The 26478-nt window shown below is 39.9% G+C and overlaps 1 protein-coding gene and 1 long non-coding RNA gene across 6 annotated transcripts in view; both read right to left on the reverse strand.

The window, feature by feature from the left end:
- Positions 1-9636, reverse strand: part of ATOSA (atos homolog A) — a 95570-nt gene extending 85934 nt beyond the window's left edge. Inside the window, exons 1-2 of one of the 5 annotated variants that reach the window (XM_047735886.1) lie at positions 9508-9636; positions 8262-8378 (exon numbers count right to left, since the gene is read on the reverse strand). In XM_047735886.1, coding sequence (XP_047591842.1) covers positions 8262-8277 — 16 coding nt within the window. In that variant the 5' untranslated portion in view covers positions 8278-8378; positions 9508-9636. Of the gene's footprint in view, positions 1-8261; positions 8665-8699 lie in introns of those variants that run through there. The other 4 variants (XM_047735884.1, XM_047735883.1, XM_047735885.1 and 1 more) reach the window with 4 other exon arrangements.
- Positions 9637-16912: 7276 nt separating this feature from the next.
- The window catches only part of LOC125105185 (uncharacterized), a 42874-nt gene continuing 33308 nt past the window's right edge, over positions 16913-26478 (reverse strand). Inside the window, exon 4 of the long non-coding RNA XR_007128831.1 lies at positions 16913-16951. This is a non-coding gene — a long non-coding RNA (uncharacterized LOC125105185). The remainder of the gene's footprint in view (positions 16952-26478) is intronic.

The raw sequence follows: 26478 nt of genomic DNA on the forward strand, positions 1-26478 counted from the left end.
TCAAGACTTGGATGACTGACTGAGTCACCCAAGTACCCCTCAAAGGGTTTTAAGTTTAAGTCCAAATAGTGGTCATACTTGGAGTAAATGTTACTTATTAATAGTGTGAATTATGACTAGATTCCCAGGCTAGGCTACCAAAGTTTTTTAACATACAATGACCACTACTTGCAACAACATGAAAGAAGTCTGAATTCAAAATAGAAGGGCCATACTCCAAGCACTAAATCAATCCTGGGTAATGATCTAAAATGAAGAAAACAGCAATTTGGGGCGCCATCTCACCATTTTAATATTTTCAATATCCCTCCAGTGTCCACCTCTGCTTCAATCTCTTTACCTAATGCTTGCTCTAAATGTTTACTATGGTGTATTACCACCTAGAAATAGTTGGTGTATTCCAATTACATTTCAGTAAGGAGACGGTACGTTTAAAAATAGTAAAAAATCAGGCACAATGTGGGGCACCTGGGTGGCTCAGTGGGTTAAAGCCACTGCCTTCGGCTCAGGTCATGGTCCTAGTGTCCTGGGATCCAGCCCCGCATCCGGCTCTCTGCTCGGCAGGGAGCCTGCTTCCTCCTCTCTCTCTGCCTGCCTCTCTGCCTACTTGTGATCTCTGTCAAATAAATAAATAAAATCTTTAAAAAAAAATCAGGCACAATGTGAATGGATGTTTAGGCTGAGTGTCCCCAAGTAAGATGCAGTTAGCTGCACTTAGAAACACCTTTGCTCATCTACACAAATGATTATCCCACTGGGTAAACTAGTCAACATACACAGCACTTCATGGCTTATAAAGTTCTTTGACACACCTCACCTGAAGCTCAGAAACAACACTTTGGGCCCAGTACATTTTACAGAAAACAGGTCTGGGACTTGACCCAAGTCATGGAACTAAGTGATAGAATGGGTCCTGAATCCTTTGAGTCTTTTTCTTATTAACCCACCCTACCTCTTGTACTCATAAACCTGAAGTTCTTCAACCAATTTAACCTCTCTCCCTAGAGAAATAAATAGCCAACAGAAACAAATTCTGCATGCTGGGTGGATGGCAAAGAGCTTGCAGCAAACGTTTGTGGGTGGATCATTTGTTAATCAGATATATATAAACAGGGACCACCTATACCAAATAGCTTTCACCTACTCCTTTGTGATTTTACAACATGGTATTTTAGTTCAATGAGATTTAATCAATTTTAAAATATAGCCTTCCTTTAAGTTTATGAGCAAATGTATTTAAAATCTATTTTTTTAATTGTGCATAAACTTGTGATACTAGCCTAATAGTCAATAATTCAAACAAATCCCTAAACTGGCAGAATTTAAGCAGGTGTGAGTACAACAATCAGTGATTGCTGACCTCTGCTTCTATTCCTATTTGCTCCACAAACATTGAGAAACACTAATCATTCATTCATTCAACAAATTTATGTTAAGCACCTCCCATGCGCCTACACTGAATCTACCATATATAAGGGTATCTGCTAGGTGATGGGAATATAGCTGAACAAAAGGCAAGGTTCTTAGCCTCAGGGAACTTAAAATCTAGTTGTGGAGACAATAAACATTACAAAATGTGTTCAATTCTATGAAGGAAATAAGACTGCTGAGACAGGGGCACCTGGGTGGCTCATTTGTTAAGCATCTGCCTTCCATTCATTTCATGATCCCAGGGTTCTGGGACTGAGCCCCACATCGGGCTCCCTGCTCGGTTGGAAGCCTGCTTCTCCCTCTCCCCTTCCCCTGCTTGTGTTCCTCTCTTGCTGTGTCTCTATCGAATAAATGAATAAAATCTTAAAAAAAAAAAAAAAGACTGCTGAGACAGAACAACAAAGGGCATCTAATTTAATAAATATAACAGTAGCTAACATTAATCGCACACTTTAGACAGTGTAGTCAGAGAAAGCCTCTATGAAAAATGACATTTAAGACAAGATCAAAAGGAGCCATCCATCTGATGCCTGGAGAGAAAGGCTTTTTAGGTAGAGGGAATATAGTCCATACGAGGCCCTGAATGATAATCAAAAACCTACAAGGTAGCCAATGGGGCTGGGCATGGTGAACAAGGAGAAAAAAAAGCAAAAGTCCTTATTACTGAATTACTATCTTTCATATAAAAAGGAAACTATGAAAAAACTAAACTCAGATTATTGTTAAATTTCATTAGTATTACACATCGATTATTGTCTAATATTTTGATTTGGTACTGGCATTGTTATCCTGTCTATCCTGTTTCAGTTTAATACAAAGTCTGATATAATGAAGGAACTATTCTGATTTTTCATCCATTTGAGCAAAGACAGAATTAACTATTGACCAACTGACTTTGGTTTACATACTGAAAAAGTAGTACTGTTCCCAGGGTCTGCAATTCTGCTTTTTCACTACAAAAAAAAAAAAAAAAAAAAAAAAAAAAAAAAAAAATCGATATTAAGTTAGAATTCTAAGTTTGATATTACTAAGTTTGATAGTGGTTTTTTAATATCCTCAGCCTCAAATGGGGGAAAACATTCCCATAACAAGATACAAAGTGGAGAAGACAAAAAAGTAAATAAAATTTTCATTTTTTTCTATACTTGCTCACAATGTAGAATGCTCAGGTTCCACAGGTTCTTCACTTTTTGAAAAGGAAATCACCTTTTAAATCATGCTCCCTATATACACGTTAGCCTCTTAAGTCTGCCTTCCAATTATTTTTTTTCTCATGCTTTAAAGAAATGACAGTGTTCCATCCACTGAATCATTTCCTTCTTACTAGCAAAAACAGACAGGGAATGTCTATGTCAAACCCGTTAGTGTCTAATTTCAGAAGTTATATCAAGTTAGCAATTATTTCACAGCTACTGATGTGTCAGGATCAATCAGTGTCAATAACAGTAACTTCCGACTTGAGATCACAGTGTGTATACAAAATATGTAGAGTTGAATTAGCCCCTTTTTGTCCTCCCCATCTTTCTCTAAATAACTGACTTCTTAGCGTATGTCTCATAATAACAAAAGCAGTTCATATCTGAATGTTTACTACGTGCCAACCATAGTTCTCAGCACCTTAAATATATTTATTTAATCCTGAAAATAACCCAAAACAAGCTACTATTACTTCCCCCACTGTAAAGATAAAATAGGTGAGGCAGAGAAGTTTTCAAGGTTGCAGATCTATTTTGTGTTTTCCGCAAGCCAGTTTGGTCTCAGTATCTTATATTTTTACACAACTCATTACTACCCATCAGAGTGTTAAGTATATATACTGAGCCTGCTTCAAATATGGGTGAACCCTCTTGTTAGCTATGTGACCTTGGGTAACTTGCCAAATCTCTGTGACTCAGTTTCATTCATCTATAAAATGGAGATGACAAAAGCATCTACTTCCTTGAGCAACTGCAAAGGCTACATGAATTGCACAGGTAAACTTCGAACAGTGCGGGGCACATAATATGCACAAGAGTTAGCTGTTATTATTACCACCACCACCTCCACCTGGGAATTTAATGTAAAGCTGTTCTACTTAATTGTGTCAACATTTCTTTTCCTCAGACATCTGTCATTTCTATTGTTTGATTTACACTGGATAACAATGATCTATTTTCAGTAAATAAGCAAGGCAACAAATTCCCTTGCTATTTTGTTCTTAGGTCTTACCAGTTCTTTCCTCCTATTTCAGTTGCCTAGGAAGGAATTGCTTGAGGCTAACAGGGTTGCAGTACACCCTAGGTAACTTCTGAAGCTGCTGTATTACTAAGGCTAAAGCCTAACTAAACTTGTATTATAATAGACAGGAAGAGGGGGAAGTCCTAGTTCATTAGGCTGCTTTAACAAAATACCATAAACTAAGTGGCTTATAAACAACAGAAACGTCTTTCTCACAGTTCCAGAGGCTGGGAAATCCACAATCAAGCACCAGCCGATTCAGATACTGATGAGAGCTCAAAGATGACGTCTTTTCACCATAACTTCAGATGATGAAAGGGCTTTCTTGAACCACTTTTATAAGGGCACTAATGCCACTCATGAGGTCTCCATCCTCATGACCCAATCGCTTCTCAAAGGCTCCACCTCCTACCATCATCACTTTGTGGAGTTAGGATTTCAACACATGAATTTGGTAGGGAAGGGGGAAGAGACACAGTACTCCTCTCAGTTTTAACTTCAAAAAACATCTAATTGTTTGGTATTTTGTTTGTGGAACAGGTTTTACACTAATAGTGTTTATTGAAGAATGATAAATGGCCTATAATATGCATTCACATTTGAATTGAAACAGTACGTTTAAATTATTAATTTATTGATGATTTACTAGATTTTACAGGCCTTAGTCTTTTGTAATTGCTGATAAGCTCACACAACATTCTTAGAACTGTCTGGTGAAAAACTGTTTCTAACCAAAGCATAAAGCATAAATTAGACTTATTCCCATTATACACAGAACCCAAGACTCTCAAGGATTAAGTAATTAGATGAAGATTACCTCGCTAACATGTAATGGAACAAGGATACAAACATAGGTCTGATGTGCTAATGAACATCAAAGACTCATCTTTGGCTGCATTGCCCAAGTAATGTTATGTAACTACTTAGAAATTTAAAAAAAATTTTTTTAGGGAAGCCTGGGTGGCTCAGTCGGTTAAATATCCGACTCTTGATTTTAGCTCTCATCATGATCTCAGGGTTGTGAGATCCAGCCCCAAGTGGGGCTTGGTGCTGTACATGGAATCTGTTTAATATTCTCCCTCCCCCTCTCTCTCTGCCCCTCCCCCCCAGAATTTTTTTTTTTTTAAACCTCAGACTATGGTAAAATACCATTAACTACTCTAAAATGTAGCTATTATTCTACAGTAACATCTTAGTTATCTGAAAGTACAGTAGGAGCTCTCCTAAGTGATTTTTGCTTAATCAATTAGCAAGATCCACCAATGCTTTCCATAGCCTCCATAAAACAAACTGGAAGACAAAAGGGAATAGGGTACTTTCCAGTTGTCTGCACATTTCTATTTCTACTAGTTGAGTTGTATGCTTAACTAGAACCTGGTGTTTGTCCTCAAAAGTTGTTTATGCCACCCTATTTATAATAATTAATTTACTTAAGTATTATATAAACCCATGAAATGAGTGCAAAAAAGTTATTTCTGTGAAAACTGCTGAACGCTTTGGAAAGAACATATCTGATGAACATATATTCCTTCTTCCTCCAAAACAATTTCCTGTTGACTTCTGTGTACACAAGACACATATAAGATTCTATGAAACATTAACAAATAATTTTAAAATGTTTTTAAATGTAAAAGATACTGTCCTCATATTGCTCTGCGAAGTCTTACTATATTTTTAAGAAATCAAAACTAGAAATCTCAGGGGAAAGTTGGGGGGGAACTAGAAGTCTTAGGCATATATTACTGGTGTGATTTTTACAAAAAAGATCAGATTAACTTTGAGAAACAGATCCCCTTTTACCCTCCAAAAGAAGCTTGAGCATAGATAAATAGATGGGTGAAATAATTAAAGCTGTTATTTTTTTTTCAGATTTTATTTATTTATTTGACAGATCATAAGTAGGCAGAGAGGCAGGCAGAGAGAAAGGAAGGGAAGCAGGCTCCCCGCTGAGCAGAGAGCCCGATGTGGGGCTTGATCCCAGGACCCTGGGATCATGACCTGAGCCGAAGGCAGTGGCTTTAACCCACTGAGCCACCCAGGCGCCCCTAAAGCTGTTATTTTTATGGTTCCTCACTTAAACCGACTTTTTTTTTTTTTTTTAAAGATTTTATTTATTTGTCAGAGAGAGAGGAGAGCGAGCGAGCACAGGCAGACAGAATGGCAGGCAGAGGGAGAAGCAGGCTCCCCGCCAAACAAGGAGCCCGATGCGGGACTCGATCCCAGGACGCTGGGATCATGACCTGAGCCGAAGGCAGCTGCTTAACCAACTGAGCCACCCAGGCGTCCCAAACCGACTTTTTTTAACTAGCCAACCAAGTACTTATTTAGAAACTCTCTGAAGCGCAGCTGTATCCCGCTAAGCAAATATCTGTCTCTCTCTACACCAGAATTCATGTACTTTACTCAGATTCTGAAAGAAATCTGAAGGGTTCTCCTATTTACTCTTATTTTATAGAGAACTCAGTGTTAAGTATGGTTACTGAGTTCTCTAGCCCAGAGACTTTAAAAGCAGTGAAATTAAAGGAGGGAAGAATAAACATTTTAACAACAAAAACTAAAAATGTAAAAACCAGATCTTACAAAAAAAAAACAAAAACCAAAAAACCAAAAAACAAAACAAACAAACAAAACCAGACTGAAGTAATTTTAGCTAGAGGTAAAACAAAACAAAACAACACCTCATAAATTTAAATCTAGTAGGCATTTCTAGCCCTATTTTAGATGTCTGCCAACATATCATGATTACAATTGAAAATCCATTTTTTGGCATTTAAAAAGTAAAGTTTTAATTATACAGAAAAATTCACATAGCTTCTTAGACACCAATGTAGAAAAAAAAAGAAATATTACTGTCATCTAGCTAAGTATTGCCCATCATTGTGCCTTTCCAACTGCAGGCCAAGAAATCAACTCAGTGGGTTATTATACCAAATTTTAAAAATAGAAAGTAGAACAAAAAATACAAGACCACACTCACATAGTGAAGGTAACTATGCTTTGTGAAAAGCTTCTTTCTGTTTATCTACACTATTTTGCAAAATAAAAGATATTACTTTAAAAGATATTACTTTATGGGCCTAAAGATCCATAGCATTATTATGAAATACAGTCTCAATATTAAAATTGCAATTCTTTACATCATAATGCTAGAAAGCTATAATTTTAAAGAGAAAAAAGTCACTTATTTGAGTCTTAATAAATGTATTTTTCCTAGTAATCAGTATGTACATGTATGCATGTATATATATACATATCCTATATACTATATAGTAGACATATATATATGTATATGCATATATACATATTATATACCATTGTGTATGTGTGTGTATGTGTATAATATTGTGTTTGGTACTAGTTTGGGCTAAAATAGAGATATGTGCAAATATTATTTTTTAAGCTGTTTACAATCTTAAAGTAAACTTTAACAACAACCAAAAATCCAAAACAAATAGTAACTTTGGTTTTATTTGCTTGTTTATTCTGACATGCAATTACTGATCTTTTTTCCAAAAGTCACCAGTGTAATCCTGCATTCTACACAAGCAACTTCTTTAGTAACAACACACTTGATAGTATTTCATGCATACATAGCCAATTTTAAGAAAGAGCCAAGCACTTAAAACTAATTTAAACCACTAACTTAAGTATGGCTTTCTCCACTTCTTTCTAGTGTTTTAAAAGACACTGTTACCAAAGACATATTTTTAACTAGAATAGAAAATTTGTCTTTTAATGCACTTTGAAAAACATATGGAAATAATTACCAGTTTATTACGTATCTTTTTAAAAATGATCATTTAATTCATAGGAAGATAAATTAACATCTCTAATCGTACAGCCTCAACTCTTTGTCATTTAGTCCAGCTCCCTACCAAATACAATAATCCTCTTCCAACAATGTTACTTGGACTCAAACTCCCATACAACTGAAAAGCCTTCACTCCTAACTACTACTATATAATCTTCTCAACTTGGTCCCTGTCCTTAATCAAAAGAAGATTGATAAATTTGTTTTTAATTCCTTTGAAGTCCTTGAAAAACAGAGTATACATTATTCTCATAAATCCAGAAAATACAGATTTAGTAAGGAAATGACCCATTTACTTACAGAGATATTTAAATAAGGCCATGGAGTACTTTGCAAACTTTTAGAGTTTGCCGAAAGCACAAAAATCAGCTAATAAAAAAAATAATCACAATAAAATCTGTCAACCTTAAATTTCCTCAATTTTCCAAATTCAAATTCTCAAGGTGAAAAAGTTTATAAACTTTAAAGTTCAAGTTAGATTGACTTTACCTAAAAATGAGTAATGTAAATGTAAAATGATGCCAACTACTGTGGCAACAGATAGACATGCTGTTCCTGATAATCTCATTTTGATTTACACTAGAGTATCTCTTGAAACTACTACTTTACACTTTTTAAGAATATAACTTCCCATCTAGACCCTAACTTTCCCTCCACATCCCTTTTCTATCTCACCAGCTGGAACCTGTAACAGAAACAAGTAGTCATATGTAATACCCAAAGAATTGATCCGGCCACAAAATAGGTTGACTTATAAAATGGGGCGCAGAAAAAAAAAAATCCACTTAAGTAAGTCATTTACCTCGGTCTGGCTTCATTTTCACATCCAATTTCCACCCAAGGTGCTGTGAAATACACTTGTGGGTTCCTTCAACAGGCTTGTCGCTGATTCTGTGGCTATTGCCCCGTTTTCAAAATGCTAAAAGGGACCAAAATAAAATTAATCTAGTCCTGCTCCGACACCCGGACCTTGCAAGAAACCTACTCTTAACAGGCCTCTTCCTGGCACTAACTGCGGTGACAGCACCATCGGCTGCTCAGAAAAAAGCCAAACTCTGTGCACCGCCTCCCCCATCTCCTCGGGCCCCAACACCCCTCTCCCCCGCCCGTGTGCTCTCCAGGCCAAAGTGTCCTTCCTTGACACAGCGTCTCTGAACCAAAGAAAAATCTATTTATAACCTGGAGGTACAGGCAAGGGGAGGAAAAAAAAAAAAGGTTCAAGCAACACAAGCTAACTAACCCCTTTGAAAAAAAACGCCGCTGGGAACAGTGGCACCCTCCGCAGTGGCTGGGAAGAAATCCTCGGTCCTGGTGCCTGGGCGCAGCAAAGTCTTCAGGACCCCCTTAGCGCCTCCCCCGGAGCTCCGCCCGCCCCGCAGGGCCTCACCTGTGTAATTACCCTCTGGCTAGCCTTCCTTGGCCACCGCGGCCAAGTTTACACAATAAAAGGGTCAGAAAGAAACGCGAGTCATCTCCTCGCGCCCAGCCCCCAGCCCCAAACGAACTCTACTGGGCTGTCCCGGGTCGCCCCCGGCCAAGCCCCCGGCCCTAAGAGGCCCGGCCTGAGGTCGGCCCTAGGAGGGGTGTTTACAGCTGGGCTCTCGCCCCTGCTCGGCGCAGCCTGCCCCGTGCGGGCCCCTTCCGTCCCCACACGGCCCCGGATTTCCTTCAGTCCCGCCGCACCGAGCGCAGCGCCGGCCCCTCTCCCCGCCGGAGAGTTGTTTTCATGGCTCCCTCCGCGGACCTCTGGTGACTAACTCGCTCTCCTCTCCCGTCCCAAACCCTCCTCCTGCTGGCACTTCTTTCCGCCGCTCGCCCAGCGGCTCACATCACACTCCCACCTCAGACCCCAGGCTCCGAGAGGCGCAGGGCCGGCGAAAGCCGAGTGTGGCGCGCAGCGGCCCCCCGGGATGCGTCAGAGGACCATGGGGGTGCGAGAGCACAAGCCCGACGCGGTTCCCCGGCGCCCCTGTGGCCATCCACCCCCGCCTCAGCCGCCGCCTCGCTCCGTTCCCAGCGCTCAGCCCGTCCCCCTGCCCGACGCGCACCCGAGCCCCGCGGCCCCCGGGCTTCGCCCGCCCGTCGCCCCGGCCGGCCCCGCTCGCCCCGCGCCTCTGCCAGCTCCTCGCCCGCCCGCTGTCTCTAGCTCTGGCGCCCCAGCTCCCGAGCCCCCTCGCTCGCCCAGTTCTTTCTCTGCTGTTTGCCCTGTCAAAACACTGCCCGGGTCACGTGTCCCAACAACAGCCAACCCACCGCTCGTCACTTCCTCCCCGGCGGCCTCCGCGGCGAGCGCCCGGTTGTTATGGTAACACGCCGCACGCCCCGGGGCAGCAGCCCGGGGCCTGGGTTTCCGTGCAGGTGCCCAGCGGCGGCACCGGCGCGAGGTGGTGGGGATGGCAGCTGCGAGGGCCGGGCAGAGGCCCGCAGGCTGGAGAGGCTCCGGGCGCAGCGACGGTGCCTCGGGCCCTGCCCGCGCTGAGAGCCGGCCCTGGCGCGTCTGGTACCAGGAATCGGAGCTGCGCTATTAGAGCGCAGGATAACTGGGGAGATGGCATCCAGGGCCTGCCCCAGACGAGAAGGATAATTATAGTTTCCTCCTCCACCACTTGGGATGTTGGCTTTGGGCTGTGACCGAGCCCGAGTGGATTGCAGCACATGGTGGAAGCCGGGTCTAATGTGGCAGGGACAGCAAAGTGGGCAGCCATGCGCGTCAAGGAGCCAGGAGTTTAAGAACAAGAAGTGTTCTTGTTTAAGTTTAAAGTTTAAAACTTAAACTTTTGTCACCCTAGATTTCCCCCAAATTTTAGTAGGATTCAGAACCCAAGCTCCTGAGATACTCGCTGTGCTAAAAATAACTTTTATAACATCTAAAACACTGACTCATGGCAGGAGGACACTTTTGACACCGTGTTATTGTTGAGGAGCTGTAATTTTGTTGTCCTATAACAATGTGACATGCTGACATTTCATGTTGTGATGTCGTGTCATCACTTAAACACAAACAGATGACAAGGATCTGCTGTAATTAAAAAAAAGCAGTCTTAACAAGGGCTGAAGCTATTAGCTACTCAGTTTATAGACACAGTACATAGGTTGTGAGCTTCAAACAGAGACAAATAGAAGTCCAAAATTTTCAGTGCTCTTTGGTTTCATCTGAAAAAGTGGTTTTTTTTTAGAAATAATTTTGCATACGAGAATCAAAACAGGAAAATATTAGGGTAGGTCTGAAGGTGACTTATGTTTGTCTTTGTACTCTTCTGTAGTTTCCAAAGCCTTACAGTATTACTTTTACATCAGAAAAAATTTTTGTAAAGTACAAGATTGGAAATTGCATTTTTGTTGTCTCTATCAAATACATGAAATTTCAATTCTGAAAAATACTAATTTTCCAGAGGTTTTGATATGTACAGTAAAATTACATTGACAACTGCCGTGATTAGGACTATATCTAATCCAAACAGGGCAAAACATGCAGGAAGGTAACAATTCATTTTCAGGAAAATGTTCTGGTATCATGAAGATGAGACTTCTGACAAATGGCAACAGTTCCATAATCTATGTAATTGCTACAAATGTCAACTCCCCATGGATCTGACTTTGATATTATTGAATACTAGATTATGTAGTTTCCTTTATGAAATTTTATTTGTTCTACAATCACTTCTCAATTAACCCTGGTAATGGGAGACAGAAAGAACACTTCCAGATAATCCAAAATCCTAAATTTAGCACAACAGCTGGGACCAGATAACAGCTATTGTAAAAGGCTTAGTGGGTGAACAGATCTGGGAGCTAGATCTCTGTGATTTAGTTCCTTTTCCTCTGCCTAACTCACAGAAAGTATAAAGACCAGAAAAATGCTAAGAGCAGAAGCTGAGAATATTGGATAATATGGAACACAAATTAAAGAATAATAATTTTTAAATAATTAAGCTTTAAACAGCACATGGATAAATGATGATGTCTGAACATTTGTTAGACTAACGTGAAGCTTCTTATTAGAATCTTAAATCTGTTTAATAATTGGAGATCATTATGGCAAAATAAAGTACTTAAAAGAGGTATTTTTTACCCATTCATTATTCTAATTGTTTCATTCACTTAGCACACACTTACTGAGCACTCACTATTTGCTAAGCACACACTAATTTCATAATACAAAGTGAGGAGAAACAGGGTCAGTTCTCTTATAAAGCTTGAAGTCCTGACTAGTAAAGTTGCATAGCTTTGGTCAAGTCACATTCTATAGCTTTCTTTCACCTATAAAAATAAAGTATTTTGAATCTCACCAAACATAATTTCTTACCTTTTTAATTCTAAAACAATTCTATAATTGCATAAAACATATCTAGAGTGGGTTGAAAATAAAGACCTTCCCACAATGGCAACTCGTAAGTGTTGGTGATAAATGTGTTTGCACTTTGGGGCACCCAAGCAAAACAAACATCACTGGTTGCTACTTGGTGAAGGGTTAAGGGTCAGTGAAGCAAGGAAGTCAAAATAGCTGACAGGAACCTTACCCTTTTTCCATCTGATTTGCTCTCCATTTTGCTTTCCCCTAGTGTTCCAAAGACTTATAATTCACTTCAAAAAAGATTCATCTTCAGCAAGGACATAATCCCCTCAACTTTAACTTTTTTTTTTTCAACTTTTGTTGAAATAGGCAGTATATAACAAAACTGTATTTAATGGAGGTCTCTCTAAGTTCTTTTACTGGCTGAGGTGTTGAGGATTACTGGCTTGCACACTTTATTAACTACTGTTACCAAGGTCATGGAACCAGGCCAGCCTACCAGAGTTAGCTGCACCCAAGTAGAGATGAGTGCCCTTTTCTTCTATCTCTAGCACCAAAAGACCCGGCACAGAGCAGGAGTTCAATACATCTCAAACTTTATATTGACCAATAAAGTTTTCTTGTACATGTCCTAAACTGTACCTCTAATACTGACTGGCATTTTCTCCCTAGTGAGTTAAAGTTAGAGAGCTGGGAAATCAGTGGGTGGCACAAACTTCATATGTAAAGGATGCGTTTTCATTGTCCTTGTGGTATTCTCTCATAATAGGAATGTGTTGTGGGCTGAAGTGTGCCCCCCCAAAATATTATGTTGAAGTCCTAATTCCTGTACTTGTGAATGTGACCTTATTTGGAAATAGGGTCTCTGCAGATATAATAAAAATGAAGTCATACTGGATGGAGGTGGGCCCTAAATCCGACTACTAGTTTCCTTACAAAGAGAGAGCTACTTGAAGACAGAAGAGACACAGGGAAGATGGCCATGTGACAGAGACTGGAATGATGCAGCTGCAAGCCAAAAGAATGCAAAAGATTGCCAGGAGCCACCCGAATCTAGTAAGAGGCAAGGAAGGATTCCCTCCCCCCTGCCCCCAGAAACGTCATGGGGAGCATGGCCCTGCCAGTACCTTGATTCCCCCCTTTTCACTTTCAGAACCGTGAGAGAATACATTTCATTTGTTTTAAGCCACTCGAGTTTGTTGTATTTTATTACTGTAGCCTTTGGAAACTAATCTAGAACTCTAGCAAAGAACATTGACATAATTTTTTCTTGGCCTCTAAGTTGTATTGCTGATACTGCAAGTGTTCTAAAGTTCCAGGCTCTGAATGATCACCTAAACACGGAGATCTTAATTCTGTAAAAACTACGGTAAATCAATGGTAAATGTGAAGGAAATCGCTCAAGTATCACGAAAGAACAACTTTGTGACCTACAGCTAAAGGATGATCATGAGTAAGTGGCTGAGAATCATCGCATGAAAATACGCTATTTTAAATACGGCGATTGGTAAATCTGTTTCATCATAAAGTTTTGGGGAAATAAAGAATAGTAGAATTAAAATGTGTCGATAATGCTAGTCTTGCATAGAGAGTAAAAAAAAAAAAATTTGTGTACTTTTAGTTCTTGAAACAAGAGGAAAGGCAAGCTATCTTTTCCCAAGCTAACCTGTTTCCAGTGGTTCATTAAATTCATTGCAGTTCACTTGTTTCTAAGGGAGAAAGATTGTGGAGTTGTTGCTAAGGTACTGTTTACCAGAAACAGTCCTCCACCTTCCCTTAAATTGGTTGGCTGTTTTTTCTTTCTTTCTTTACTTTTCTTTTCTTTTCTTTTTTTTTTTTTTTTTTTGAGGCTCCTCTTTGTCTACCTTTTATAACCACAAGTATAAGGAAATGAAAAGTGATTCTTCTGGTTCCTGTCTGCAGAAGTGACTACAGTACTTAGAAATACAAAAGCCTCTAAACTACAAGCCATGGAAACACTCAATCAGATTTGCTGAGTTGCTAGAAGTCTCTGAGTCATCAAGATTTAAGATCTTTTCAAAAGTTAATTGCTCATTTTTGTGATAGTAACTGTGCTCAGCACTTCACATATATTACACACTTGATCCTGATACCACCTTCTTATCTTGTGGATTAGCAAATTGAGGCTTAGAAGGATAACTTTCCCAAGGCTACAGTTAATAACTGGAAGGAGTCTTCCTTGATGGCCTCATTTAATGTCTGTAATATCATGAAATAGGATAAACTATTCCAAAATTTTCAAGAGGGGAAAACAAGGCTCAGAAACATTGAAAATGGTTGTACATTTTAGAATGTAAATTGGTTTAGATAGACTTGTGCTCAATGCTTTGAGATACAAGTTCCAAATAGAGTGGTTCTGGCTGTTTTATTATATATAAACTCCAGGGATGCGTGGGTGGCTCAATTGGTTAAGGGTCTGCCCTTCACTCAGGTCATGATCCCAGAGTCCTGGGGTCCTAGCGTTGAGGCCCAACATTGGGCTCCTTCCTCAGTGGGGAGCCTGCTTCTCCCTCTGCCTGCCGCTCCCCTGCTTGTGTGTGCTTGCATGTGTGCTCTGACAAATCTTAAAAAAAAGTTTTTTAAAATAAATAAACTCCAAAGAGCAAATAGCCACACAATAACAGTAGCTAACATTTCTTGAACACTTGGATGGTAAGTACTATTCTGAATGCTTTATTGGGATTAGTTTGTTTAATCCTCATAATATCTGTGAAACATTATACCTATTTTATAATCAAATAACATGCCCAAGGTCAAGTAATTAGGTCAAGGTCAAAAAATGTTCAACCAGGATCCACACTGAAGAAGCATGACTTTGGGGGCACCTGGGTGGCTCAGTGGGTTAAAGCCTCTGCCTTCGGCTCAGGTCATGATCTCAGGGTCCTGGGATGGAGCCCCATATCGAGCTCTCTGCTCAGCAGGGAGCCTGCTTCCTCCTCTCTCTCTGCCTGCCTCTCTGCCTACTTGTGATTTCTGTCTGTCAAATAAATAAATAAAATCTTAAAAAAAAAAAAAAGAAGCATGACTTTGGAGTATAAGTTCTTAATCACTACCTCTTATTGGTCCCATTTAGTTTGGTTTTCCACCCAAACCCTGTATTTTCCTGCCTCTGGGCTTTTGTCATGTCTGTTGCCCAGCATGGATACCTCCCCAGTCCTACACCTTTCTTGACTTTCAGGGCCCAAGGTCTTACCTCACCATGTGTTCTAGAGCCACACTCACCAATCTTTTCCCTGAACACATATATATGGCCTTCAAACCACATATGCATTTTATCTTTTTACAGGGCAGAGATGAACTGTGACCTCAAGTTCCTTTGTAGTTCATGAGGGGCACCAGACTTGGCACAAAGACTTAATTATTGAAGAAGACCTGAAACTACCACTGTTCTCCAGAATGGCTCCAGCCAATCAGTAGTCACTAGTCACATGTGACCACTGAGCACTTGAAATGTGCCTAGTGAAAGTGAGAGATTGAATTTTTAATTTTAATTAATTTAAACTTAATGATGGGCTCTGGTTTCATTATTAGAAAATGAAGTATGGGGGCGCCTGGGTGGCTCAGTGGGTTAAAGCCTCTGTCTTCTGCTTGGGTCGTGATCCCGGGGTCCTGGGATCGAGCCCCACATCGGGCTCTCTCTGCTCGGCAGGGAGCCTGCTTCCTCCTCTCTCTCCCTGCCTGCCTCTCTGACTAGTTGCAGTCTCTGTCTATTAAATAAACAAATAAAATCTTAAAAAAAAAAAAAAAAGAAGTATGTTCGGAACAACTTGGGTATGTTGTTGGTATGTGAATCTACTTTTTCCAACTGCAAATTTCAGGAAATCTAAATATAGACTAATTATTTCTAATGAAAATATAGCACCCAAATTGAAATGTGCTATAAAGTATAACACATTCGCAAAATTTCAAAGACAGTAATAAAAAATATAACCATCTCTATTAATACTTTTAAAGTACTGATTACATATTGAAATGATATTTTAGATATGATCATATTTAGATATTTTAAATTTTTAAAAATACACTGGGCAATGTAAAGTTACATATGTAGCTCACATAATATTTCTATTAGGACTGCTTTCGGATTTCATGGGTTGGCAACAACAACACAAAAGACATTTGAAAATCGGTTGTTCTGGGGCACCTGGGTGGCTCAGTGGGTTAAGCCGCTGCTTTCGGCTCAGGTCATGATCTCAGGGTCTTGGGATCGAGTCCCACATCGGGCTCTCTGCTCCGCAGGGAGCCTGTTTCCTCCTCTCTCTCTCTCTCTCTCTGCTTGCTTCTCTGTCCACTTCTGATCTCTCTCTGTCAAATAAATAAAATATTAAAAAAAAAAAAAAAAAGAAAATCGGTTGTTCTCCTCAAGCAAGTGAAGCCTTTGAACAGTGCAAATTTTGAGATAAGGGAACTTGCCACTTGCTCTTGTCCTATCAAAAGTTCCACACATCCTAATGGGACTAGAGTCTACCACAACATGGTGAGAGCACCTTAAATTTGGTGAGCATAGCAGTGTAGGACTCTTCAAAAGACATGTTTGATTTGGAGTTTTCACAGCAGTTACTTTTCTTATGCCTGTTAGAGGATCACAGAGAGAACTAACTGCCTTATCCCAAACAAGGTAAGCTATTCTGAGAAGTAGTGATGGGTGAACTTCACTAAACAGTTAAATTCTCCATGAGGGGGCAGAGCCATTAAGTCTCTTATAAATCAAATTACTGATCCTTTACATCTCATCAAACTATATTAGTTCATTGCATTATTTTTAGATTTGAGAGAGACAGAGTGTGTGAATGGACAGAGGGAGAAACTCTTCAAGACTCCCTGCTGAGTGCAGAGCCAGACAGGGGGCTCCACCCACCACCCTGATATCATGCCCCCCAGCCAAAACCAAGAGTCAGCTGCCCAACTGACTAAGCCACTCAGGTGCCCCCACAGTTTGTTGCAGTCTAAGGAGAATTCTACCATATTGCTTTTCATGGTTAAAAAACGGGGGGGGGGGGGGGGGGGGGGGTGCGGTGCAGCGCACCTGGGTGGCTCAGTCCAATAAAGAGTCTGCCTTCAGCTTGGGTCATGATCCCAGGGTTCTGGTATGGAGTCCGGCATTGGGATCCCTGCTCAGCCGGCAGTCTGCTTCTCCCCTTCCCCCTCCCCACTGCTCACGATCTTGGTCTCAAAATCTAAAAAAAAAGAAGAAAAAAGAAAGAAAGAAAGAAAGAAAGAAAGAAAGAAAGAAAGAAAGAAAGAAAGAAAGAACCCATACTATTTAACTTGAAAAGTAGATGTACCTTGGAACACTGAAAAAACAAAATAAATTTTAAAAAGAAAGGAAAGTAGATGTAAACAACAGTAATCTCCATTTTAAAACATACAGAGTAAACCAAATGATCAGATACTTCAGGGAAAAAATTTGGAAGTGGAGTTTTATCCTCTAAGAAAGTTTGTAAGAAAAATCTTTTCTTAGTTTGTATCATCACCTTAGGTTTTAAAGCACAAAAGTTTTGTAAGACTACACAAGAATAATGCAGAAAATCCCAGCTCCTTTTTATAAATGGGAAAATACAAAATTGAAACTAAATTCTTCACATAAACTGGATAGAACATGATAGAGTAATCTGTTTTATATATATATATGTATTTTTTTTAAAGATTTTATTTACCTATTTGACAGAGAGAGAGAGATCACAGTAGGCAGAGAGGCAGGCAGAGAGAGAGGGGGAAGCAGGCTCCCCGCTGAGCAGAGAGCCCGATGCGGTGCTTGATCCCAGGACCCTGAGATCATTACCTGAGCTGAAGGCAGAGGTTTAACCCGCTGAGCCACCCAGGCGCCCCATCTGTTATATATTTTTAATAAACCAAGCTTCTGCTGCTTCTATCAGAACCCCAAAGCTCAGTTCAGCATAAAGAGAATTCTACTAGTTTTCTTTTCCTTTTACATGCATAAAGAGAATTCTACTAGTAGTTCTTTTATTGGCCTGTTGTGTGTATCTCAATAATTTCATACTGCCATGCTTCAGAGAGAAAGGAACACTAGCAGCCTCTTTACTCTAAATTGCCCAGGCAAAACTCTATACTTGCAACTCGCTGTATTTGGTCTTTATTTCCAAAATGTCATTTCTGTCTAACATAAGTTTAACTCAAGCCAGCATTCATTCAGCTTTGTATGCCAAATACTTTGCTGAGCCTGAGAGAGACCAAGGCCAGAAAAACTAGTACTTACCCTCAAAAAACTTTATTAATTTTAAAAGGAGATAGCCATATGAATAAGTAACAACTTCATTTTATAACAGGAAAAAAAAAGTTCATTCAGAAGGAAAACAGCCCAGAAAGGGGAAAAAAAAAATCACTTCTTTCTAGGAGAAGGGGTTGCTCAAGAAGGAAAAGTGAACATATCAGCTATGTTTTGGAGGATGAAGAGGAGCTCACTGGACAGGCAAAATGGGGTGCAATGGAGATGGAGAAGTTGTTCCTATCATGTGAAACAGCTTGTCACTGAAGTGTGACAGAATATACTCTGTTCAAGACGCTATATTAGAAAGTCACATTTAAGGAAGTTAAATGCAAATGATGTAGAGCATTAGAAAAAGGCCACCCTGGGGCGCCTGGGTGGCTCAGTGGGTTGAGCCGCTGCCTTCCGCTCAGGTCATGATCTCGGAGTCCTGGGATGGAGCCCCGCATCGGGCTCTCTGCTCAGCAGGGAGCCTATTAAAAAAAAAGAAAAGAAAAGAAAAAAAAAGAAAAAGGCCACCCTCCTCCGTATCAGTTCTTTGTCCCCCACTGCAACCCCATATCCCTGCCTTTCCCATATAACTGCAGTCTTTCTCAGTAATAGGTCCGAGTAAAATTTTGCCTGGTTCAGCATCTGGTTCAGTCACGTGCCTTGCTTTGAGGAACAGAATAAGGCTAAATTGACAGTGTTGAGCTAGACCTTAAGAGGTTTGGCCTCCTGTGTTAACATGAAAAACCACTTGCTGGGGCTGACATGCTGGTCTCCAGAAGATGAAAGACAAATGGAATGAACTCTAACCACCTTTCCTGACCCACGGATCAACCCAGTCTTGATTAGCAGAACCACCACAGCCAAACCCATACGTCCTGCTTATAAATTGTTATTTTAAGTCAGCAAGTTTTGGAATCCTTTGTGACATCACATTATTGCACCAATAGCAAACAAATACTGCCATAGCAGTGAATTTGGATTTCATCAGGAGGATGACAGAAAACTAGAAATAATTTTAATAAATAAATTTTTTCAGAAACAATTGGCTTTAGCAACAAAGCAGAGTATGGAGAAGGAAACAGGATGGTGGGAGAGGTGGTGGAAAAAAAAAAAAAAACTATTTCAACAGGCCAACCCCAAGAGTATGCAGACCTGAACTAAGGCAATGACAGTGGGGATGGAGCAGAGAAGATAGACTGGAGAGAGGTTTAGGAGGCAGAATTGTTAGAATTTGGGTGGTGATTGGCCATAGACAAAATGAGAAGACAACATTCTTGCCTCCACCACTCCACCTTAACCTGGCGTGGAATAGTTGGTAGAACACGATGTACTAGCAGAAAACTCAAAAGAAAGATCAGATTGGCCCTGAGGGTGGGAGTAAGGGTAAAGAATGGGAGTATTTGGTTTTAGACAGTAAGTTTGAAAAACCTGTAAATATCTAGACAAACATTCAGAACGTTACAGGAAGATTCTGCTCTGGAGCTTGGGGATGAGACCTTATTTAGATCTAGATTACTCTGAAAACGTCAGCATACAAATGGGGGCTACTGCATGGGAGTAGAGGAAGATGTCAGGGGATACAAGAAGGAACCATACTCAGCAATGGCACTCAGCAACGTTGCCTGTTGCAGAGAAGTCGAAAACGTAAGGACTGAGAAATATTCTTCTGATTTGGCAATCATGTCACCCATAAGAGAAGAAACAATTTCAAAACTCTTCACAAATGGACAGAGGTAGCCTAGGCCCAGCTGAACTAACTGTGTATTCAGAAAATATCCCATAATCGGGAAATTCACAGTGCGATTGCTTGGAATCTGATCACTACTTTGTACCAGGTCAGTGTAGCATAATTCTGAGAATAGTTGAAGACCTATTTTGGGAATTCAACACTATTTGTACCAAATCCCAGAAAGGCCATTATCAACAATCTCATGAAGTGTACCAGCAAAATCCAACATGCAGAGATCTGACCAAAATTGTTTTTCTGAGAGTAATGTACTTCCGGAATGTTTTGATTTACAGGAATGTCACATGTGAAAAAACAAAATAAATAAATAAATAAATAAATAAATAAATAAAACAAAACAAAACAAAAACCCTCCCGAGCTCTTATCTATAAGTGCCCATGTACTGAATTTCTCTTCAGTGTGCTCAATACATGACATTTTCTTCTCAATGAATTATGGTTTCTTTATCAGGGTACACGGTTTGATTCTAGGAACAATGACTGGGATTGATGGTTTGTCTAGCACATGAAATCCATACAGCAAACATGTGGCAACATGAATATAAAATAAAACCAGTATGGCTGTTTGGATGGTTAGATATTGATATAAGACAGACCCTGGTTATTGCTTTTAATAGTAAGGCAGCACTGGGCCATGCAAGATGACTCAGGGTACCTGTCTCTTTTGTCACCCTCTTTTGTTTTTTTTCCATGTAACCTTACTCCTCGGGCCACAGCTGATTGAATCAAGGATCAATACATGACCTGAAGGCAATCCTCTAGAACTCAGCCCAGAAGGAACACACCATATTGGTTAGTGATTAGCTAATCACACTCTTTATGATGGTGATTGTAGAAGGGTAGTGAGCGAGGTGTTTTACACCCACAGAGTCACAGCTAGAAAAGACACAGAAGCCTCCCTATCCGTGAGCAATGGGAAAATGAGTAACAGCACCCAATTCTGAACAAGTGTTATGTGCTCTTAAGTCAAGAACTTCAAGTAGGCTGCTGGAGGTATTGCCAGTCCCCAGTCACGGGAATGATGGTCCATTTTTCTGTGAAGACTCTTTTGAGGCTTTTCTGAGATTCTTTGTTGTTACTTTTCATGGTACCATGAATTCTTCCAATAAACCTCTGAAACAAAGGCAACCTGAATATCTCTGAGAGTTGAAACTTGGAAGCATCTAACACAATTTTCTATTACTCTCAAATCCTGAGTGAAAATGTCGAGATGCATTAATGAATTAGACTCCCTACAGATGTCAATTCATTATTCAGTCAACAATATGGACTGATTACCTGCTATGTGCCAGACATGTATTAACATTAGGAATTCAGGAGTGAGTAAGTGTGACATACCTGCTGCCTGCAAGGTGTTATGGTCTAACCTGAAATACTTAGACCACTTGGATCTTAATATGTACTATAGGGACAAACCTACACTCAGTAGGTCTCAGAAGCTTGTGATCTACAGTTTTACATATTCAAGGTTTTCCAAATATACTGCATTGATAAGGGTATGGCATGTGTTCACCCTCTAATCTAGGGACACCTACATTTATATTAGAATAAGTTCAGTTCAGAGCTTTCTAAGATTTACTATATCTGGGAAAAAAGCAAATGAGAGAAAACAGAGTTAACGGAACTATAAACTATTAAGTAGAACATGGCCGCTGAGTAGAGCCAGAAGTGTAGTAACAAGATGAGGCTTGCAGAAGTCAACAGAAATGAATAAAGTGATGACATTTATATGCGAGCATTTTGCACTAGTGGTAATGTGTCACCTACAAATGAAACTGAGTCCTGACGTAAAAAGGCCATTTTTCTTCGTCCTCAGTAAAAGATAACCTGAAAATTAATGGCCTGGATTGCCCAAGATAACAAGACTGAAAATAAAGATATAGGTAATTCATTAAGCCAGATTGAAGAAAAATGGAGAAGATGGAATCTAGTGCTTGGTGAAATTGAAATGTCAAGGAATTGACATTGATGCATCCTGCTGTTAACTCAGTAGTCAAAGCAAAAAATTTTAATGCTGTATTTCTTAAATTGACTAAAATTAAGAGTGAATGTATTTCCAGTGAAGATAAAATGGTCCAGTGAGAATAGAGTTCTTTCGGGAACACTGTTAAACTCTTGAAAGTTTCTCAGACTCTCTAGCTATTGTTTTACTTGGAGCATCAAGGAACTAATGGTCTTGTTATTATAGTCTACCATTCAAATGCTTTTCAGGCTTTCCTTCCAAGATTCCCAAATACCCAAGCACCCAAACTTCTAATTGCTGTATGAGAGAGTTTGATTGCTACAGTACTGCCATGGAAATTATCTTTTGCTGTCTTCAGTTCACTATGTTGCAGTTTAAATGTTTGCAGCTCTTTAAGCAACATTAGACATTAGAAAGAGGACCGAACTATAGCTAGAAGAGATAATTTAATTACCACAAAATTTTATTTATGTGATTTTACACAAATTTGAAAATATGAAATGGATAATCTTTTGGAAAATATAAACCATAAAGTGGAGTCAAGAACAGGTAGAGAGCCAGACTAAACTAATCATCTTTTTTAAAAAAAACTAATCATCTTCGGGGTGCCGAAGTGGCTCAGTGGTTTAAGCCTCTGCCTTCGGCTCAGGTCATGATCTCAGGGTCCTGGGATCGAGCCCCGCATCAGGCTCTCTGCTCAGCGGGGAGCCTGCTTCCTCCTCTCTCTCTTCCTGCCTCTCTGCCTGCTTCTGATTTCTGTCTGTCAGATGAATAAACAAAATCTTAAAAAAAAAAATAATAATCATCTTCTAAGAAACAGAATGGCGACTCCCAAAGAGATACCAGGCCCAGAAGACTTCACAGGTTTACATGAGAATTCTACCAAACCATCAGAGAACTTCTTTGTTATACAAACTACCCAGAGCAAAACAAAACAAAACAAAAACTGAAAAGATAAGAATAAAAACCTTCCGGGGCGCCTGGGTGGCTCAGTGGGTTAAGCCGCTGTCTTCGGCTCAGGTCATGATCTCAGGGTCCTGGGATCGAGTCCCACATCGGGCTCTCTGCTCAGCGAGAGGCCTGCTTCCCTCTCTCTCTCTCTCTCTGCCTGCTTCTCCGTCTACTTGTGATCTCTCTCTGTCAAATAAAAACAAACAAACAAACAAAAAAAAACACCTTCCCATTTCATTCTGAGACCAACATAATCCTGATAACAAACCCAAATGGGAAATACTGCCCCCACCAAAAAAACCCAGAATAACATTTATGAACTTAGACGCAAAAATCCCCAATATATACAGTATTAGCATGAATATGGTAATAAAGTAAAGGAATATTCCATCATGACTAGAGAGTTTATTGTGGGAATACAGAACTGCTCCAACATTATGAAGTCTATGAATACAAATCAGCAGACCCTCCATTTAAAGGAAATAGAAACCAAATTATTATCTTAGGCTGAAAAGTACACTTGACAAAATCTGATAACATTCCTATTAAAATGCCTTTAAAAGCTAAGAAGAGAGGAAATCTTCCTTATAGAGGATTTAACACAACCTTACAGAAGGCATCATACCTAATAGTGAAACATTCAAAGCAAGCATTCCCTTGAACATTAAAAACAACAACAAAAAAACCCCACCTAATTTCCACCAGTACTATTTGCTATTTGAAGTCTTAGTCAACACACTCAAAAGGAAAAGAAACAGAAGATATAAGTAAATAGAAGGATTGAGACGGGGCACCTGGGTGGCTCAGTTGTTAAGCGTCTGCCTTTGGCTCAGGTCATGATCTCAGGGTCTTGGGATCCAGCCCTGCATTGGGCTTCCTCCTCTGCGGGAAGCCTACTTCTCCCTTTCTCGCCCTCTATCAAATAAATAAATAAAATCTTAAAAAAAAAAAAAAAGAAGGATTGAGACAAAACTATTTTAGAGGATGGGGCACCTGGGTGGCTTAGCTGGTTGAGCATCTAACTCTTGGTTTCAGCTCAGGTCATGATCTCAGGGTCAGGAGATCATCAAGCCTCAAATCCATGCTCAGGGTGGAGTCTGCTTGAGATTCTCTACCCCCTTCCCTTTCCCTCCTCCTGCTCATATGGGTGCTCTCTCTCAAATAAATAAATAAATAAAATCTCTATTTAAACACAATTATTTCAGAGGTGATGGTTAAACTAGACTTAATGAGGAAATTCAATATACGATTAATATTTGAAAATTAACAGCTTCTAATACTCCAACAACCAGCTAGAATATGTTAGGGGAGAACAATCCATTCACAATAGCAATAAAACCATTATATTGCTTACAAATGAATCCAATGAAAAATGTTAAAGACTTATTTAAAAAAAAAAAAAAAAAGGACATAAAAGAAGACAAATAGCTAGAGATAAACCGTGTTCCTGGATAGGAAAACCCAATGTTTTGAAGAAAATTTTTTTCAATCTACAAATTCAATGTATCCTCAATCGAAATTTACAAAAATGTTTTAAGTGGGATTTGACAAGCTGATTACAAAGGTTTACATGAAACACTAGAACTATACTTAACACAGTGAGATGCTTACACTTCTTAGTGTAGCACATGAAAATACCAACTAATGAATCGCATCTTTAAGCCTTGCTTTCCATGCTCACATAGAAAAATATAACTCTAGGGCGCTGAGGTGGCTCAGTCGTTGAGCATCTATCTGCCTTTGGCTCAGGTCATGATCCTCCTGGGATTGAGCCCCACACTGGGCTCCCTGCTCTGTGGGAAGCCTGCCTCTTCCACTCCCACTCCCGCTGTCTGTGTTCTCTCTCTTGTTGTGTCTCTCTCTGTCCAATAAATAAATAAAATCTTAAAAAAGATAGTTCTGAAACCAATATTGTACTGTATGTTAACTAGATTTAAATAAAAAAATTTTTAAAAAAGGGTCTGAAACCTAATCCCCAAATGTAACTCAATAGAAATAATTAATGCAATTTACCAAAAAATTCTAAATTTCATCTACTGATAAAATCTGTGAATAATAAAGGTCTTCTGAAAAAGAAAAAAGATAGTAGTGAGGGGAATGGAAGAGTGCCTATACTATTTAAATCCTACTCTCTGATACCTAGCACTCTTTCTTTTGTCTAGTAACTATAAAGGAGTTCTCTAAATGCACTATATGATGTGACTATTTTGTACTTTGATACATTTCCTTCAAATAGACCCTAGAATTTTGCAACTTTTCCTATCAGTCTCTGCACTTCACACTTGGGCTTCCAACAAAGTGCATTTTAATATATGACTGCTTAGAATTAAAGCAGATAATTACCCTGTCTCCTTTGACATTCAAGAATTCATAGCTGACCTGGAGCCTTTGTGTTAGATCAGGTAGAAAATACAAAACAAATAATACAAAATAATGAAACAAAGCATTTATAACACCACAAAACCCCAGTTTTTCCAGAGCACAGTTGCCAAAAGTAGAAAAACCCACTGCACATTTTTAAAATCTAATTTGAAAATATTTTTTGTCTTACCAATTTCCCCAAACACATATACTTTTCCACTTTTAAATTGAGTAATTTCTGTGTGTACTCTCAATAGCCAAAGAAAGAATAGTAGAAAAAGCTATCACTTCTTTTTTGGGGTTCCTTTTAAGTGTTAGTTTTCCCCCCAGATTTGACAGTTTTCTTCTTCAATCAGTCTACAGGTACTTTCTGGACAGGCCCAAGCTTCCAGTATTTCCCACAAGCTAAACAGCTTCCAAATCTACAATTCTCTACTAATCACTCCATCACCCGAACTCCAGACCAACTCAGGTGTTTACATCTACCAGCATAACCCATAGCTTGATTAAATCAACAACATTCCACTTCATTCCCTAAAAGCTTCTGCTGCTTTCCTGCCTTTCCTTTCTCAGAGACACACCATCATCCCCTAGTCATTCACACAACATCTGCTGAGCACCTGCTATGCCCAATCACTGCTCTCTCCAGAGAGAGAGAGACCCACAGGGACCAAAACAAAGATCCCTGTCTACAAGAGGCTTCTGTGCTAGTGAGAGCAGAGAGAGAATAAACAGAGCGAGTGGTATGGTATATTAGAAGGCAGGAAAAAATAGAACAGAGTGAGTCTTGAGGAGGGGCTATTTTAATTAGGGTCGTCAGTCACACCTCACTGGTGTAACCTGAAGGAGTCAAGGACATTCATATGTGGCTGTCTAAAGAAAGACTGTTTCAGGGGCACCTGGGTGGCTCAAGTGGTTAAGCAGCTGCCTTTGGCTCAGGTCATGATCCCAGGTCCTGGGATCGAGTCCTGCACTGGGCTCCCTGCTTAGTGGACAGTCTGCTTCTCCCTCTCCCCTTCCTGCCCACTCGTTCTCTCTCTCTCACTCACTCTCTCTCAAAATCTTGGAAGGAAGGAAGCAAGGAAGGAAGGAAGGAAGGAAGGAAAGAAAAGAGAGAGAAGGTGTTTCAGACTAAGTGAGGAATCAGCACAGAGGTCCAAGGCAAGAACATTCCCTCGTTATATTTGAGAAGAGCAACTGGCTGGAAGGTAGTAAACAGTGGAGGCAGGGGATTAGGAGGGGTGAAGGGAGTAGGCAATGAGGGGAGAGAGAGGATGGGAGGTCCAGATCACATGCGGCCTTAAGGACTATTGGAAGGACTTCAACCATTGCGTGGCTTTGAGCAGAAATGTTATGTAATCTCACTTATCTTTAAAAAGTTCACTGACTGCTCTGTTGAAATTAGACCTTAGTGAGGCAAGAACAGACCCTCCTAGCTAGTTAGCAGGCTATGACAACAATTCAG

Source organism: Lutra lutra, chromosome 7 (assembly GCF_902655055.1).
Source record: "Lutra lutra chromosome 7, mLutLut1.2, whole genome shotgun sequence".
In the NCBI taxonomy this organism is placed as follows: domain Eukaryota; kingdom Metazoa; phylum Chordata; class Mammalia; order Carnivora; family Mustelidae; genus Lutra; species Lutra lutra.